At 39.6% G+C, this 14,376-nt stretch overlaps 1 protein-coding gene and 2 long non-coding RNA genes across 5 annotated transcripts; all 3 read left to right on the top strand.

Moving 5' to 3' along the window:
- The first annotated feature begins 4,021 nt into the window (after nt 1–4,021).
- On the top strand, nt 4,022–8,926 carry LOC136446066 (major facilitator superfamily domain-containing protein 6-like). Of its 3 annotated transcripts, none has more exons than XM_066444339.1 (4): nt 4,022–4,092; nt 4,710–6,017; nt 7,215–7,373; nt 8,342–8,926. In XM_066444339.1, the coding sequence occupies exons 1-4, from the start codon at nt 4,038–4,040 to the stop codon at nt 8,476–8,478; spliced, it is 1,659 nt and encodes a 552-aa protein (XP_066300436.1). In that variant the 5' UTR covers nt 4,022–4,037; the 3' UTR covers nt 8,479–8,926. The 3 variants fall into 3 exon arrangements, with proteins under 3 accessions (XP_066300436.1, XP_066300438.1, XP_066300437.1); XM_066444341.1 differs by lacking the exon at nt 8,342–8,926 and adding an exon at nt 6,774–6,815 and having other exon boundaries at nt 7,215–7,330; XM_066444340.1 differs by lacking the exons at nt 7,215–7,373; nt 8,342–8,926 and adding an exon at nt 6,774–7,205.
- Nucleotides 8,927–9,301: 375 nt separating this feature from the next.
- Nucleotides 9,302–11,063, top strand: LOC136446179 (uncharacterized). Its single transcript, XR_010757517.1, has 2 exons — nt 9,302–9,561; nt 10,035–11,063. It is a non-coding gene; the product is annotated as an uncharacterized lncRNA (long non-coding RNA).
- Nucleotides 11,064–11,306: 243 nt separating this feature from the next.
- LOC136446180 (uncharacterized) lies at nt 11,307–13,819 on the top strand. Its single transcript, XR_010757518.1, has 2 exons — nt 11,307–11,591; nt 12,870–13,819. It is a non-coding gene; the product is annotated as an uncharacterized lncRNA (long non-coding RNA).
- The last annotated feature ends 557 nt before the right edge of the window (nt 13,820–14,376 follow it).

Here is a 14,376-nt window from a genome sequence, read left to right as displayed (position 1 = left end):
GACGAAGCATGACGCTTTTTCATAAGCTTCCATCCAATGTTCCCTAACTATCTTTGACGACAGTTACTTGACCTCATCTTCGAGTTCAGGGTAACCCTTTTGAAATGGTCAGAAACTAATTACGAACTGGAATTTTCAATCACTGGTACAAACAAGTCTTCCACACCATTTAATCACCGGTGCTAATTAGTCTTCCACAGGCCACTCTGCCGTCTGGGAACAGGGAGAGATTGGCCCAAAAGGTAGAACGATTGGCCAGGGAGTTTACTAGCCAACTATGCATGGAAGGTGGATTAAACTCCCATTTTTTCTGCTAAAATCCCTGGTAAGGTACTCTTACTCATGGGCCTATTTCTGTAATTTTCTCGGCCTGCAGAAGGGTCTGATGGAGACTAAGGTATTAAAGGGAAGAACATTAAGTGTGCGGCGAGTAATGTATAAGACGATGTATAACAAGAATTCGAAACATCGAGCGCCCCGGTGCCTAAGGTTATATTGCACCACACACCTTACACTTACAGCATTTAAGTTTCAAAGTAAAAGTGGATATCTTTGGATAGACAAACGGACAATACCACCGTCAAAAAGTAGGTTGAGATTAGCTTGCGTCAACCCTTCAGAAAGTGAAAACTTACAGGAACACTACTCTAGACTATTGGCAAAATGCGAAGGAAACATATCATTTATCATGGAATATCGGAGTGTTTTGTTTGTGAAATTCTTACATATTGTCATTCTTCGAATATCATTGTAGATAGTCACATTTTGAAGGTCAAAGTCAAATAAGCCTTGAAAATTAAAACCACTTTAGCCATTAGCCCATTCCTGAGCAGACCAAAACTTGGTAATTGATGGTCGATTCTCGTTGAGGCCGGTAGCTGAACTGCAGATTAGGGTATATAGTTACGATTCGCAAAAATGTGAAAATATACAAGACTTTAGGCATTTTTTTCCGAACAGACTCATTCACATACATTAAGAATGGCTTTTGAAGCTTTTAATTTAAGTACTATTTAATAAATGGCTTTTGAGACTTTAAAAAAATTCTAGTTGATAAAAAAAGGATCGATTTGTAGTCACCAATTATTAAGTAGTCTTGCACAATAAATACATGTACAGTAGAATCCGCTTAACTGCACCACCCATTTGTCGGCGTTTTTGGTGCAATTATCCGGCTGGTGCAATTATGCGAAATACCCAGCTAGACCGCACCACCATGGGCGAGGGGGTGTCTTGTTAGTCAGAAACACTAGCACAAAGAAAACAGACGAAACAAGAGTCTTAGGACCCAAAATCTCCATGAAACTTTTTTTTGTATTAAACCAGTTCCCCCCATTCTATATCGCTCAATGGTATGACCCCCGGCCACCTGCAGCTGTCGGGGGCTCAGGTTCCACATTGACCCACTTTCGCTATCAACACTAACAGCTGTTAGAAGTGCCACAATGGCCAACACTGCAAATATAGATTTTCCCATTACTTAGGCAAATTAAGTCCAATTTGCATAATTTGCACTTTATTGTATACATCCCTCTCTAAGCTACCTGCCAAGTAAATAACATGAAAATCTGTCGCTCCTTTCTTCAGTTATTCTCCTTTGAAAATATTTACAAACACGCCATTGCAGTTCCAGTGACACATACCAGGGGGCCCAAAATCGACCTTGACCTTTCTCCTCCCAGCACCTACCCACATACCAAATATCATTTCAATCCATCCACGCGTTCTTCAGTTATGCTGATTTTAAGCTTCCGGTGACACATACATACAAACACGGTGACACAAACATACACACACGCGCACACACACACAAACACAATAACTTCGCATGATTTGAACTTCAGTGTGTACATCTCCATCCAACCTACCAACGTACCAAATAACATGAAAATCTGTTGTTCCTCTCTTCAGTTAAACCCCTTTAGAACATTTTTACAAATAGGCCATTGCAGTTCCAGGGACACAAACCAGGGGGCCCAAAATCGACCTTGACCATTCTCCTCCCAGCGCATACCCACATACCAAATATCACTACAATCCATCTACACGTTCTACAGTTATGCTGACTTTAAGCATACGACGACACCCATGCAAACGATTTACCTCCTTACTTATGCAAATTCGGTCTCATCTGCATAGTTTGCACTTAAGTGTGTACAACTTGGTCTAACCTACCTGTGTACCAAAGAACATGACGATCTGTCCATCCACTCTTCAGTTCTTCTACATTTAAGATTTTATCAAATACGCCATTGCAGTTCCAGTCACACATGCTAGGAGGCCAAAAATCGACCTTGAACTTCCTCCACCTGACACCCACCCACATACCAAAAATCATTTCAATCCATGTACAGGTTTTACAGTTATGGTGACTTTAAGCGACCGGTGACACAAACATACACACAGACACCAAACGCAAGCAAAACAGTACTCCATGAAAAAGCCTTTTTTCATGGAGATAATAATTCAGTTATTAACTTTATTTATTGACCCTTTGCTGAAAATAAAGAAATGACTACGAACCTGTTTTGATTTTGCATTCTTTCATTTTTCCATGCGATCTACCGCATTACAACACACGTAATGTTACAGGGGAGGCATTCTGAAACATCGTCATGCCACTCATGGGATAACAGTTTCTGTGCTACATTACGTAGAGTGTAGTTGTCGATTTACGTAAATCATGTACAGTACCACCATGAAACTAGGAATTGAAACTAAAACTTGGTTACTGATTACGGGTGACCCGCCCGGGACCTCCTTACGATTCCTATCAACGTAACTGTCAATGGAGACCGCCTTCTTTTGTTACTCAAAACAGTTTTTAAAATATTGGCGCTATTGCGCCTCTACACCGGCAGGTATCGGCTCATTTGTACCGCGTTTGCCGATTTTAGCGCACCTTTTCAGTTAAGTTGTCGAGGATTTTTGAAAAAAAATTGGTGCAGTTATCCGGCATTGGTGATCATGCGCGGTGCAGATATGCGGAGTCACTAACAATGCAGTGAATGGGAACCGGTTTTGGATTTTAGGATTCGGTGCAATTAAATGGAAGGTGCGTTTATCCGAGGTGCAATTAAGTGGCTTCGTCTGTACTTTGTTATTTCTCAAGTTATCAATATCAACCTTACCTCTATGCGAGTGTAACTATCCAAATGTTTATATTTACATTCAGTTACAATACCGTATCTTAAAGCTCGGACAATCTGTTTTTGTAGCCATGGAAAACATGCATGAGCGAGTTTAAATGTATTCTGTAAAGTATTTATTCACGTAGAATAAATTCGTCACCTGCACAAAAAGTAGGTAACGTTACATGTATACGAGTTTGTGGTTTCTGTGTTCTTTGTGTTGTTTAATGTAAACGTTCACGTAATACATTATAATTTCTTACCTGCACAAAAAGTACATATATGACAAGTTACAGGTACCCGCCTGGTCGGCGTGTTCTAGTGTTTGAGTGGCCCTTGTCTACACTGCAAGCGTAAATTCTGTGCACTAACTGTGGTAACCAGGTTTGGATATGACCTACTCTGACCCCTCAACCCCTGGGTCAGAAGAGACTGATCGACTGTAGAAAAAGGGAAGCTTGTGAATACTAGAAAATGTCCAATCTTGGTCTGGAAGTACAAAAATGGTATGAAAAGATTAATCACAATGATAAAAAGGGGTTTGTGTATAGTTGTATTAGATACTAACGTGAGTAAAAGCCAAAATCTGAAAAAAAATAGTGGCACTCTCCCCCTTTTGCTGTCAATGAAATAGTCTTACCTTTGGATGACCTGTTGCATGTTCATTTTACGTAAAAGTAAGAGAACATTCTCCCAGTACATCGAGAGCACTCGCAGATTCGACGTGCTCAACTGAAACACACCCAGCAACACGCTACCTCAAGTCACCAAGTGCTAAAAACCTAGCGAGAAATCAACAAGAACTGAAACCTAGCGACCAGCACAGCACCTGGAGACCATGTCTAACGAAATAATAGACGTTAAACAAGGACAACAACAACAACAACAAAAGCTAAGACAACGACGATGATCGACTGCAGGCTTGTGACGATGAAAATTTACTATTTCTTATTCTATGGCGGTAAGAAGTCTTGGTTTAACGTTACTTGCTTGAGTCATTTGTACCAGATAGTTGCGTGAACACATACTAGTAACTCCCAGAAATATTTTTTGCAACTAAAGTTTTTGGTGGCCAACTTGCAATCATTTTAAATCAAATTTTAGTAAATCATTGAATAGCAAGGCCACTTCAATTAAATATCGAAGTCCCCCACTTTATCTATTAAGACAGTGGATAGTGCTAACCATATGTATGTCCATGTGTGTTGACCCAAATATCCTTCTAAATGCTTACTAGTAACGTTAGTTGGCTTCTTGGGGAGGGGGGCGCCGTCGACCAAATTGGCCAAGTTACAAACAATTCTTTTTCTTTTAAAAAATCAAAGTAACAATTGGCTAGTGCGTGATTTTATAGCACAGAGACACGGTGAATTGTCAACCCCCTGAACCGCAGTATTTCTTGCTGATGACAAATTTCAAATTGCTTCATCTTAAATTTGTGGAATTTTTTTGGCACTGTTGACGGCCTGATTATATATAAATTTGTTTTATTCAAGGGGGATGGATTGGCTGAAGTTTTTGTCAGTCCCGAGAATCAAACTTCTTCTTCAAGTTGTCTTTTTCTTCTTCCTGTTGCAGGTATTGCATGTTTCCTGCCTTACATATCTGTGTACCTACGACAGTTAGGCCTCCTGTCTTACCAAGCTGGCATCATCAGCGGAACATACCCGTTGTTCACCTTCCTCCTTAAGCCCATCTTAGGCGCCACAGCGGACAAGTTCGACAGACACAAACAAACACTGATGTTCTGTCTCTTCCTGACGTACTGTCTGATGTTTTGTACCATGTTCGTGCCTCCGGTGAATCGGGGGCAGCCACGAATTAGCACTGACTGTTTTTCATGCGAGTCGTTGTGTGGAAATTCCTCGACTCGAGATGCAAGGTTACAGTCCCCAGTCTTAATGTACAAAGCTCAAGGACTATGCAACTGTTCCATGCTTTGGAACGACAACAGTTTTGTTCAGATAAACAATAAGAACATGACAGAACAAAGTCCAAACAGTACAGCCTTACAGCAGCGGTGCCTGACAAATAGAGGCTGTTTTCTGTGCCCTTGCAATGCTACAGAGAGTGACTGTGATTCCAAATGGAGAGTAACAGACACAGACACAAGCCTGGGAATGACTTTCTGGATTCTCTTTCTTCTCCTGGTGCCAGCACAAGCCTTGCAGTACTCTTCAGTGGCCCAAGCAGATGCTCACACTATGCATCTATTGAAGGACAGCCCCTCTGACTATGGCAAGCAGCGGTTGTGGGGAGCGGTGGGATGGGGTCTCGTCTCTGTAATTGCTGGGTTTGCAATGGACAGTTTCAGCGAGGGACAAAATGAAGACAGGACTGACTATTCCATCACTTTTTACATGTTCGCTGGCTTTGGTACCTTGACGATGCTAACAGTTGCTTTTGGATTTGAGAAGTGGCGTCAGACGAGACCTCAGAAGATGTTTCGGAGCCTACGAAAACTTTTGAGGGAACCCAACCAGCTGTTGTTCCTTGTCATTATGTTCATCCTCGGGTCATCGTTTGGTGTCAAGGCTAACTTCCTTTTCTGGTATCTAAAAGACATGGGAGGCAGTCAGCTGCTGTTGGGACTCGCGTTAATGGTTAGCTGCGCTGCAGAAATCCCTTTTATGTTCTTCTCAGGGATCTTGATACGTAAGATTGGCCACAAGCAAGTCTTCCAGTTGGCACTGTTTTGCTATGCCATCAAGTTTTTGTCGTACTCTCTGATACCCAGCACGTGGTGGGTACTGGCGATAGAACCGCTACACGGCATCACGTTCGGGGCCATGTTCTCCGCCTCCGTAACATACGCAAGTTTGATCGCGCCGGCTGGGATGGAGACAACCATGCAAGGCATTGTGGGTGCTGTCCACTTCGGTGTGGGTAAGTATACTAGTATATGATTTTCTTTTTATAAGGCGGAATGCCTTACATATCTGTGTAAGATTGTGTTATGACGTATGATGTTCTTTGTGGTCAAACATACAGGAAAGGATCATAAACAAATGAGAAAAGCCCAGAAATAGTTTCATTAGGTTGGTAAGTCATTAAAAGACTCTTTGTACACAATCAAGTGTTTCATTTAAATGACGTTTCAGTGACCGTCTGTCACCTTCCTCAGGGCAACTCTGACTCACTTTGCACTACAGCACAGGTATCACTGCTTTTGGGACCGTATCTGTGATAAGCAGTGTCACCTTAGCTGTGCACAGTGCAAAGTGAGCCAGTCAGAATTGCCCTGAGGAAGGTGACAGACTGTCACCAAAACGTCATTTTAATAAAACACTTGGTTTTGTACAAAGAGTCTTGAGCAGACCCTGCTTGCTACAAAGGACTCAGAAACTGGCATTTAATTTAGATTATTCAAAAATGAACTTTCAACAGTATTTATAAATTATAGGTCTATGATTGATTAGGATTTTAGAGAGAAAACTGACATGGCAGGCTCAATACATGATGTATAAAAAAGGAAATGTTTTGTCAAGTTGTATCAAAATTGGTAAGATAGAACTAAGGTTTCCATTTACTAGATTAGCATTTAATAGATGCCTTATTCAATTTCAGACAATCCACCTATACAGTGTGTAAATGCTTGGATGTTCTTGACTCATTCTCTCCATTTTTCCCAATCCTCCATAGCTCTTAGTTCTAGTTCACAGAACACATCCTCACAGAGTTAACGTAAGTAGGTTGCAGAAGGTCTCCGTATCCTTGCCTGACAACTTGCTTCGGTGCCCATTGGAGAACATCCCTTATGATTTCCACACCACTGTGCCATGCATACTAGTAGCCAGCTAACTTAAGTCTCTCTTCACAGGTGGCTTGAGATATGAAGGTTGAATGCCCTTACAGTGGCTTCTTTGTGGGATAGTTTGCCTGTGGGATGTTGATGAGTGCTAAATTACATGTAACTGCAATCTAGCTTTTTTTCCAGACACCATGTGTTGCTTCTGTAAAGTAATGCAGAAGCTACAGTTGCTATTGTGCTAAAATATCAGGTAGATTTGTATACATGCTTTACAAGAGGTGTGTGCCATTGGAAGTGCTAATTGAATGGGCACTTTTGCCACTTTCCTATAGGTTTTGCATCGGGGGCTCTGATTGGTGGTGCTATCTTCCACGTATTTGGCGGTGTGGTTCTGTTCCGAGTGTACGCTGTTGTTTGCCTCGTCTCGTGTATCCTGTACCGTCTGATGCCTCGCTTTATAACACAATCCAAGATGGATGTGGCGTATCAAGGTTTGTGGTTTTCTGTTAAATGCAGAAATGCTCGCGATGGTTTTATGTTCGCGTTTTTCGCAGCGACCGTTTCACCACAAATTTAAAGCCACCGCAAACATTTGCATCCAATACTGTAGCAGTATGTGAATATAGCACTGCCGCGAACTTAAAACCACCACGAACACTCAATTTTCGCCTTTGCAAAATATTAACCATTCAAACTTAAATGCATTTACAGTACTTTGGTCCCTGCATTAGGCCATGTTGATTTAATCATATACTTTAGATGACATTCACACGCGCATCAATTTTTGTCTGTTTCCAAAAAATACACATTTTTGGCCATACTATAAATCTTCGAAGCAGCTGCAGAATGAGAAAAGACATGCTGTAAATTGTGAAACAATATTTTGGAAAACTGATACTATGGCGTACAATGCCAAAGTCAATTCCAAAGTCAAAGAAGAAGTTTTGAAAGAACAAAAGTGAAGAACCTGAAGAAATGTTTCAGTATACCATACTCTGTGTGTTTAGTTCATCCTTCCTGACCACGTAGATTTGAACATGAAGGCACATATAATCAAATCAACATGGCCTTACATGTACCAGTAGTTGCCTTTATGTATAAGTACCCCATGCAGATAGATGCTACAGCAGAATTTGGCAACGTACACAAATGCATGCAGCATTTGACCTGAATTTTTGGAAGTTGCATAGGAGATTAAAGTAGTATTTCAGTCCAAGTTACAACATCACAACCAAATTGTGTGAAATTGCATCAGTGTTTGACAAATGTCTTATTATCAATAGCTGTGGGCCATGTGGGCCCTCAATTGCAGTTTTACTGGGTGCTTGATTTTATATTTTTTTATCATTGATTGAACAACTCCCTTCTTTTGTCTTAGCAATGAAAAATGTTACAATGTCCAAAAAGGTCATGACAAATGTGTTTGCACTTAATTCTGAATTGTATTCTTCATTTGCAGGTCCAGAGGAGGAGGGTAAAGAAACTAATCCTGACACAGGAGACCAGGATGGAACAAGGGCAGAAATCAGCAGCAAATCTTATGAAACTATTTATGAAAATGCAAATGTACCCTGCTACACCGAGACATCCGTATGAAAGCATGGCAGGTAAAACACTTGAAACAAAATACTAGCCAGAATTGTCTGTTCTTGTTTGTTTGTCAGTTTATTAATTGTTTGATTAAGTGTCAGAATATTGTCAATAGATTGTATCTGCACTGGCAAGTCTTTTAATACTCAATGCTATCGTCGGATCTACCAGGATTTATCTCAATGGACTTGAATAGCAAATTTAAGTACACAATGAAATGTGACAACCCATGCATGGTATACATTGGGAAGTATATCAAAGAATGTCTAGACGTTAGAAACTCCTCCAATGATTGTAAAATCCCAGTCATCCCATACTACTACACCATATTGTATAAGATAGACTGATTAGCCTAATAGAATGTTATCTAATATGTACCAGTGAATGCCATACTTTGTACCTTGTACAATTGTTGTGCAATAAAATTACTATCTAATGCAATGACATAACTTAAGGCGGACAGTATCAACATTTCTGTCAATGTTTATTCATTTATTCATTGGTTTGACTGTTCAGCACGTATAGCCAGGGCTGCCCAACTAGCCTGTTGCTATTACAAAGGGCTAGCCCGTAGCTGAAAAGACAAAACATGTTATGTTTAGAGGTGTTGTTTGGAAATGTCTTTTTAATTTATTTGGTATACATGTAGGCATGTCGAACCTCCGCGTTTTTCCATTAGAACGCGGCAGCGCGTGAGGCAGTAAATGTCTTTTAAAAAATCTTAAAAATCAACCGTTTGTATTTTGCCAATGAAAATCGTTGTCAATAATCTATGGAAGGTTTAATAGCTATCACACTATCATCTTTTAAGTTGAAAATATCAATCGAACAAGGAGCTAAAAATCATCTAAGTTGGCGATGCAGCCGAAAAACCGCCCCGTTCTGACGCCGCGAACGCGGCACGCGATTTTGAGGCTCCCGGCGGAAGTCCCATTTTCAACTCAAAAGCCACAAGCCTGTGTAGCACGGAGAACTCTGGGAATGGTTTCAGGTGAAAGGGCAGAGATCAAGGTTCACGTCAGTGGTGGGACAACATTTCTACGTGATTCTAGGCGGGAGATATGGAAGAAACGGGAGAAACCTCCAGAAGTAAGTGGACATTTTTGCTATTTTTCTTGAACTTAGCAACTTTGTCCCTATACTGTCGCAAATATAGATATAATATGGTTATCATGGTGTAGTTTTTGGTTCTATTTAGGCGAGTTTGGCTTGTGGGTTTAGCGATACATTTTGAGAGTTTTTTTCGACAGCCCGAAAAATGACGTGCGCTGTGTGCGCATACGTGACGGGGGAGGGGGGCGTGAGATCGCGCACTTTGTATGTGCTCGAAATTGAACATATAGTCATAAATCCTGCGCTATTTAACCGTAGAATGGTCATATATTTTATGCTGAATGTAATAAACCTTTCATATCCGATGATATGGCATACTTTGGACGCAACAAACAATTTTCCACTGTCGTAATTATGTTGTGTATATACACTAGCGTTACGATCATACAGTCCGAATTTGTCACACAGTTGTATGATCTTCATTCAGATGTCCTTTCTTGATTTTCCAGTGGATACAAAGGTGGCATATCTGGTAGAGCTATGCAGAGAACGTGGGCTGCCTTCAAGCAAACTTGAACAAGTTGAAGATACCATAAACATCAGATCAAGTGCTTGGTGACTAGAATTCAATTTCCTTCTACAAATTTTCGAAGGGAGAAGCTACTTCAGGAGAATAACTTGAACACTAAATTAATTACTGATACTGTACTAGTCAGAAAGTAAGTTGTAAGTCTGCAGTACTGTAGGAACATTATTATCTGTACCAATCAGAGATCTTATTAGAATGGGTAACATAGGTATTGATACTTATAATTAGCACAATACTATTATCATTCTGATTGATCATGATGTTAATTAGCATATTTAACTAATTAAGCATTGGAATATTAAATTTTTTAAAGTGAAGATATTGTTAGGAACCTGTTTCAGCAAGCTTACAACATCAGTGAGTTCATGTAGCAGCCAATATCAGTATCAATAACAATGTATGCATTTTACTATATATGCCTCATTAGTTTATTGCCAATTAACACATCTTCATATAGATCTATTATTGCTCCTGTTGTAAAAATTCCTGTGTTTAAGTCAACATGTAATGTAGGTTAACAGTTGAAAGTTGTTTTAGGGAATAGGTAGTACAAATAGGGATAAGTAAAACAACTAGTTGTACATGTGTATTTGAGGATCAGTTCAGTTCATCCTCTGTTGAGGATAATTACCCTCATTTGCATATCTTGCAATTAGCAAAGACTGCAAAAATACATTATTCTCATAATGATCTCTTCAACAACAGGATAGTTGGAACATGTAGTTCCTTCTTCAGTTTTCAGCATGTTTAGAAATGTATGTTAATTGATTGGCACTATTGTGAATGAATAAATTAGTTAGGGTTAATTAGGGCTAATTAAGATAAGATACTGAATATAGGTCAAAAATAAAACAAGACAGTCTGTCCAGTTACATTATCTTTAAATGCTGAAAATTTGAACAATATTGGTCAAAGTGTTTAACAGTTACATTAAAACGTATGTAAATAACTGTGGACTTGTGGTCATTTCTGGTGCCATGTTGAGGTCAATCATTCCCATAGGGCCAATAGATAAGCGTCTTCTAATGAAAACGTCCAACTTTTCAACTTTGAAAAATTCTGAAAAATTTCAACTTTGTCCGATTTCGACAGGATAAAAAGCATATTAAGCGGAAGAATCTGATCTGTACTTTGGCAACAATTTCAGCAAGTTATATCCTACCAAAAAAAATGGTGTGACATGCCTACTAGATATAAGGCATCAGGGCTCGAAATTAATTTTTGGAAATAGGTGCACTGGTGCACCAAACCAAAAAAGATAGGTGCACAGAAAGAATTTTGGTGCACCAGAAAATAAAGTTGAATGTCAGCAAACATAATTACAAAGTTTGATAGTCTTAAGAACTTCAATCTGTAATTCTATACCTAACTTCACAATTTCAAACCAGTAATACATCAAGTTTTATTTACTTATTTATTAATCTTTAGGGTGCTCCCCTGAGTTAACAATGTAACTGATTTCCAACTGTTACAAAAGGTTATATTGCTTTTTCTGATACTTTCAAGAATATTCTGTATACTAGTGTACAATAGTACCTTTACCCTATAGCCTACATAAATGTCTAAGTGCACCCACAGTCAAAAATTAGGTGCACAGCTCAAATTTTGGGTGCACACGGGTGCACATGCACCCACTATTTCGAGCGCTGGGCATATAAGAAACTGTTTCCGACACATCTATATCTAGTTGGATTTAATGTCCATAGCTGAGATCCTGTCTAAACATTCCTTTCTTTGATCCTTGTTGAGACAGCTGTGGATCAGTCTGGTCCACTCAGGAATGGGTGGGACTGCGTCTTCCCACCGTGGAATCATGATGTCCCTATCTTCCTTCAAGTCTTGCATACATAATATGAATAGGCTGTTGTTATAATTATAAGTATTTAGCACAAATTATACTTCCTTATTTCACAAAAAGGGCGCCTACCGAAACTTTAATAGTACACAGGGGACAGGTGTAGGTTAGTACACATGGGACAGAACGTTAGAAAAAAGTCCAAGAGAAGCGTTTTAGAGTTAGCTTGTGAACTTTCATAAATGAGAGTCATCTGCAAACGTGTTTGACAGTACGTCAAACATACCGCGACGTTATGTGTGTATCGGGTACAATGGTGAACTTAAGGTTAAAGGTCAGAAAGTTCAGGTTTATTGACGTTAAGCCCAGGTGAGTCCGCAGACGTGTGTTACCTGTGCACGTCTCAGACAGGATCCGGCGATTCCGCGGCTTTTCGGTGCAAGTTTAGCGGACCAGGTATGCATGTATGTATCTTGTTGTTCCGGGTATGTCGATACATCGAGAGTTATGCAATGCTAATGCAATGTCAGTTGCTGTGGATGTCTTATTTTGTATGTTCAGAACGATTTGTGTTGTCCGCCTTTACGTTTCAAGGATGTGCGGCGCCTTTTAAATACCAGAATAGTTACTGGTTCCGCCAAAAAAGCAGTTACTCAAACAACTGGATATGATTTCAAAAATCATATCCAGTTGTTTGAGTAACTGCTTTTTTGGCGTATCTTATTACCTGGATGTCTAATCTTCATTGACGTAGTTACTGGCTCGTTTCGGAAATGTATCACGAGGCAGGGGAGAGGAGTTTGTTGTTCTTCTACTGTTGTTGTTATTGTTCTATCATCATCATCTGGTCGTGAAGGTGTCACGGATGTTTCATGTTTAATTATTGTCTAATGTCTGTAGTAAATGATGTATAAAACTATGGTAAAGGTAAGTTATAGTTCCTTTCCCCAATTTCTGCAGTGCCGGTCGCCGAGCTTGTCTGGGTGAACCCAAGGCCAGAGCCGGCATCTTCCTTCTGCTGCCGGGGACCGGTGCAGAAGTTCGAAGAATCACAGAGCCGACATCTTCCTCCTGCTACATTTAACAGATGTAAAAACATAGAAATACCGTATTTCTATGATCTTACAACTGTAAAATGAATTCCCATGCGCTTCATACGGTTTTAATATATCTGTCACTATTTCTTATGGAAACTTGAATATGAGTACTTTGGAAAAAAGAAGTACTGTAAAATCTTCATAACTTACCAGAATAGTAATAGATATATTCAACCTTAATGACGATCACCTGTGTTACAGAAGCTCATCAACATAATTTACCCAAATGGTCTATTTTGTGTCTGGACCACAAGTGAAATATACATCCTGTGGAAGTAGTGTATCTTAAATTGGCATGAATCATAGTGTAGAGTGACAAATCAGTCGGTACTAGTGTCATAACGGAAAACTTTCATAAGTAAATCATGTGGATGTCTGCATATCTAAAGGATTACAATACGTCAATGAGAGAATGATGTGTTAGTTAAATAAATAAATAGATAGATATATATTGTATCTTATTGTAAGTTATCCGTTTTGCTGTTATTGTTAGAAACCTCGCAAGGTGGCCATGCTTTGCATGCATCCGTAATCAACTTGTGTGTATTCAGTAAACCTCTGGATTTTGAGGTGTAGAAGCGTTACAAATAACAAAATATTTAATGTTAACTGAAATAATGTTTGTTTTTATGCGATAGTGTGAATGCATATAAGCACGAGAGAGTTCGTTTCAATGTACACTTTGGACGTTGTTCCTTCGTCAGATTTCTGACAGTAGCATTTATGACAGAATGAGATTCAATAGATGTGTTTTTAGTACCCTTTTTTCTTGTTTATGTCTAAAGTATTGAATAAAGAATACTTTTCTTTCAACTGTTTCTTTGTTTTTGCTTAAATGTCTTTTTGTATCCTCACGTCAGCTACTGGGCCTCCGGAGTTTGCCTACGATCAAATTGATTGATAGATGTTCTGACCAGTCTTCATAGTTTCTCAATAAGTCAATTGTTACATTTAGACTAATTACACTCACCTGTGCTACAGGTGTTCATGAACATAATTTACCCAAATGGCCTTTTTGGTGTCCAAACCACGAACGAAAGATGCTTGCTCTTAAGGTAGTGTAAAGATTTGCGGGGGTGTAGGTGGGGCTGGGGAAACCAAACAAGGGTTTGCAATAACAAATTAGAATTCTAGTCAATATTAAACCTTGCATTGAGGGGAGGGCTAGAAGAGTCTGGGAAATCGTGGGAAAATGAACTTATAATGACAAAATTTTACAATATTTTTGTTTTTTCAGTGTAATTCTGACATAATGCGACATCGTGTTACGTGACGTCTTGCGACACAGCCTGGCGTGGCGTGGCGTGGCCAGACCGGCCTTAAGGGGCACCACGGAGGGCCCTAGTTTTTTGAGACACTAAGTTCCCAGA

Source organism: Branchiostoma lanceolatum, chromosome 12 (assembly GCF_035083965.1).
Source record: "Branchiostoma lanceolatum isolate klBraLanc5 chromosome 12, klBraLanc5.hap2, whole genome shotgun sequence".
Taxonomy (NCBI): domain Eukaryota; kingdom Metazoa; phylum Chordata; class Leptocardii; order Amphioxiformes; family Branchiostomatidae; genus Branchiostoma; species Branchiostoma lanceolatum.
Note: the sequence above shows the minus strand (reverse complement) of the source record. Positions and strands in the feature narration are given on the sequence as shown.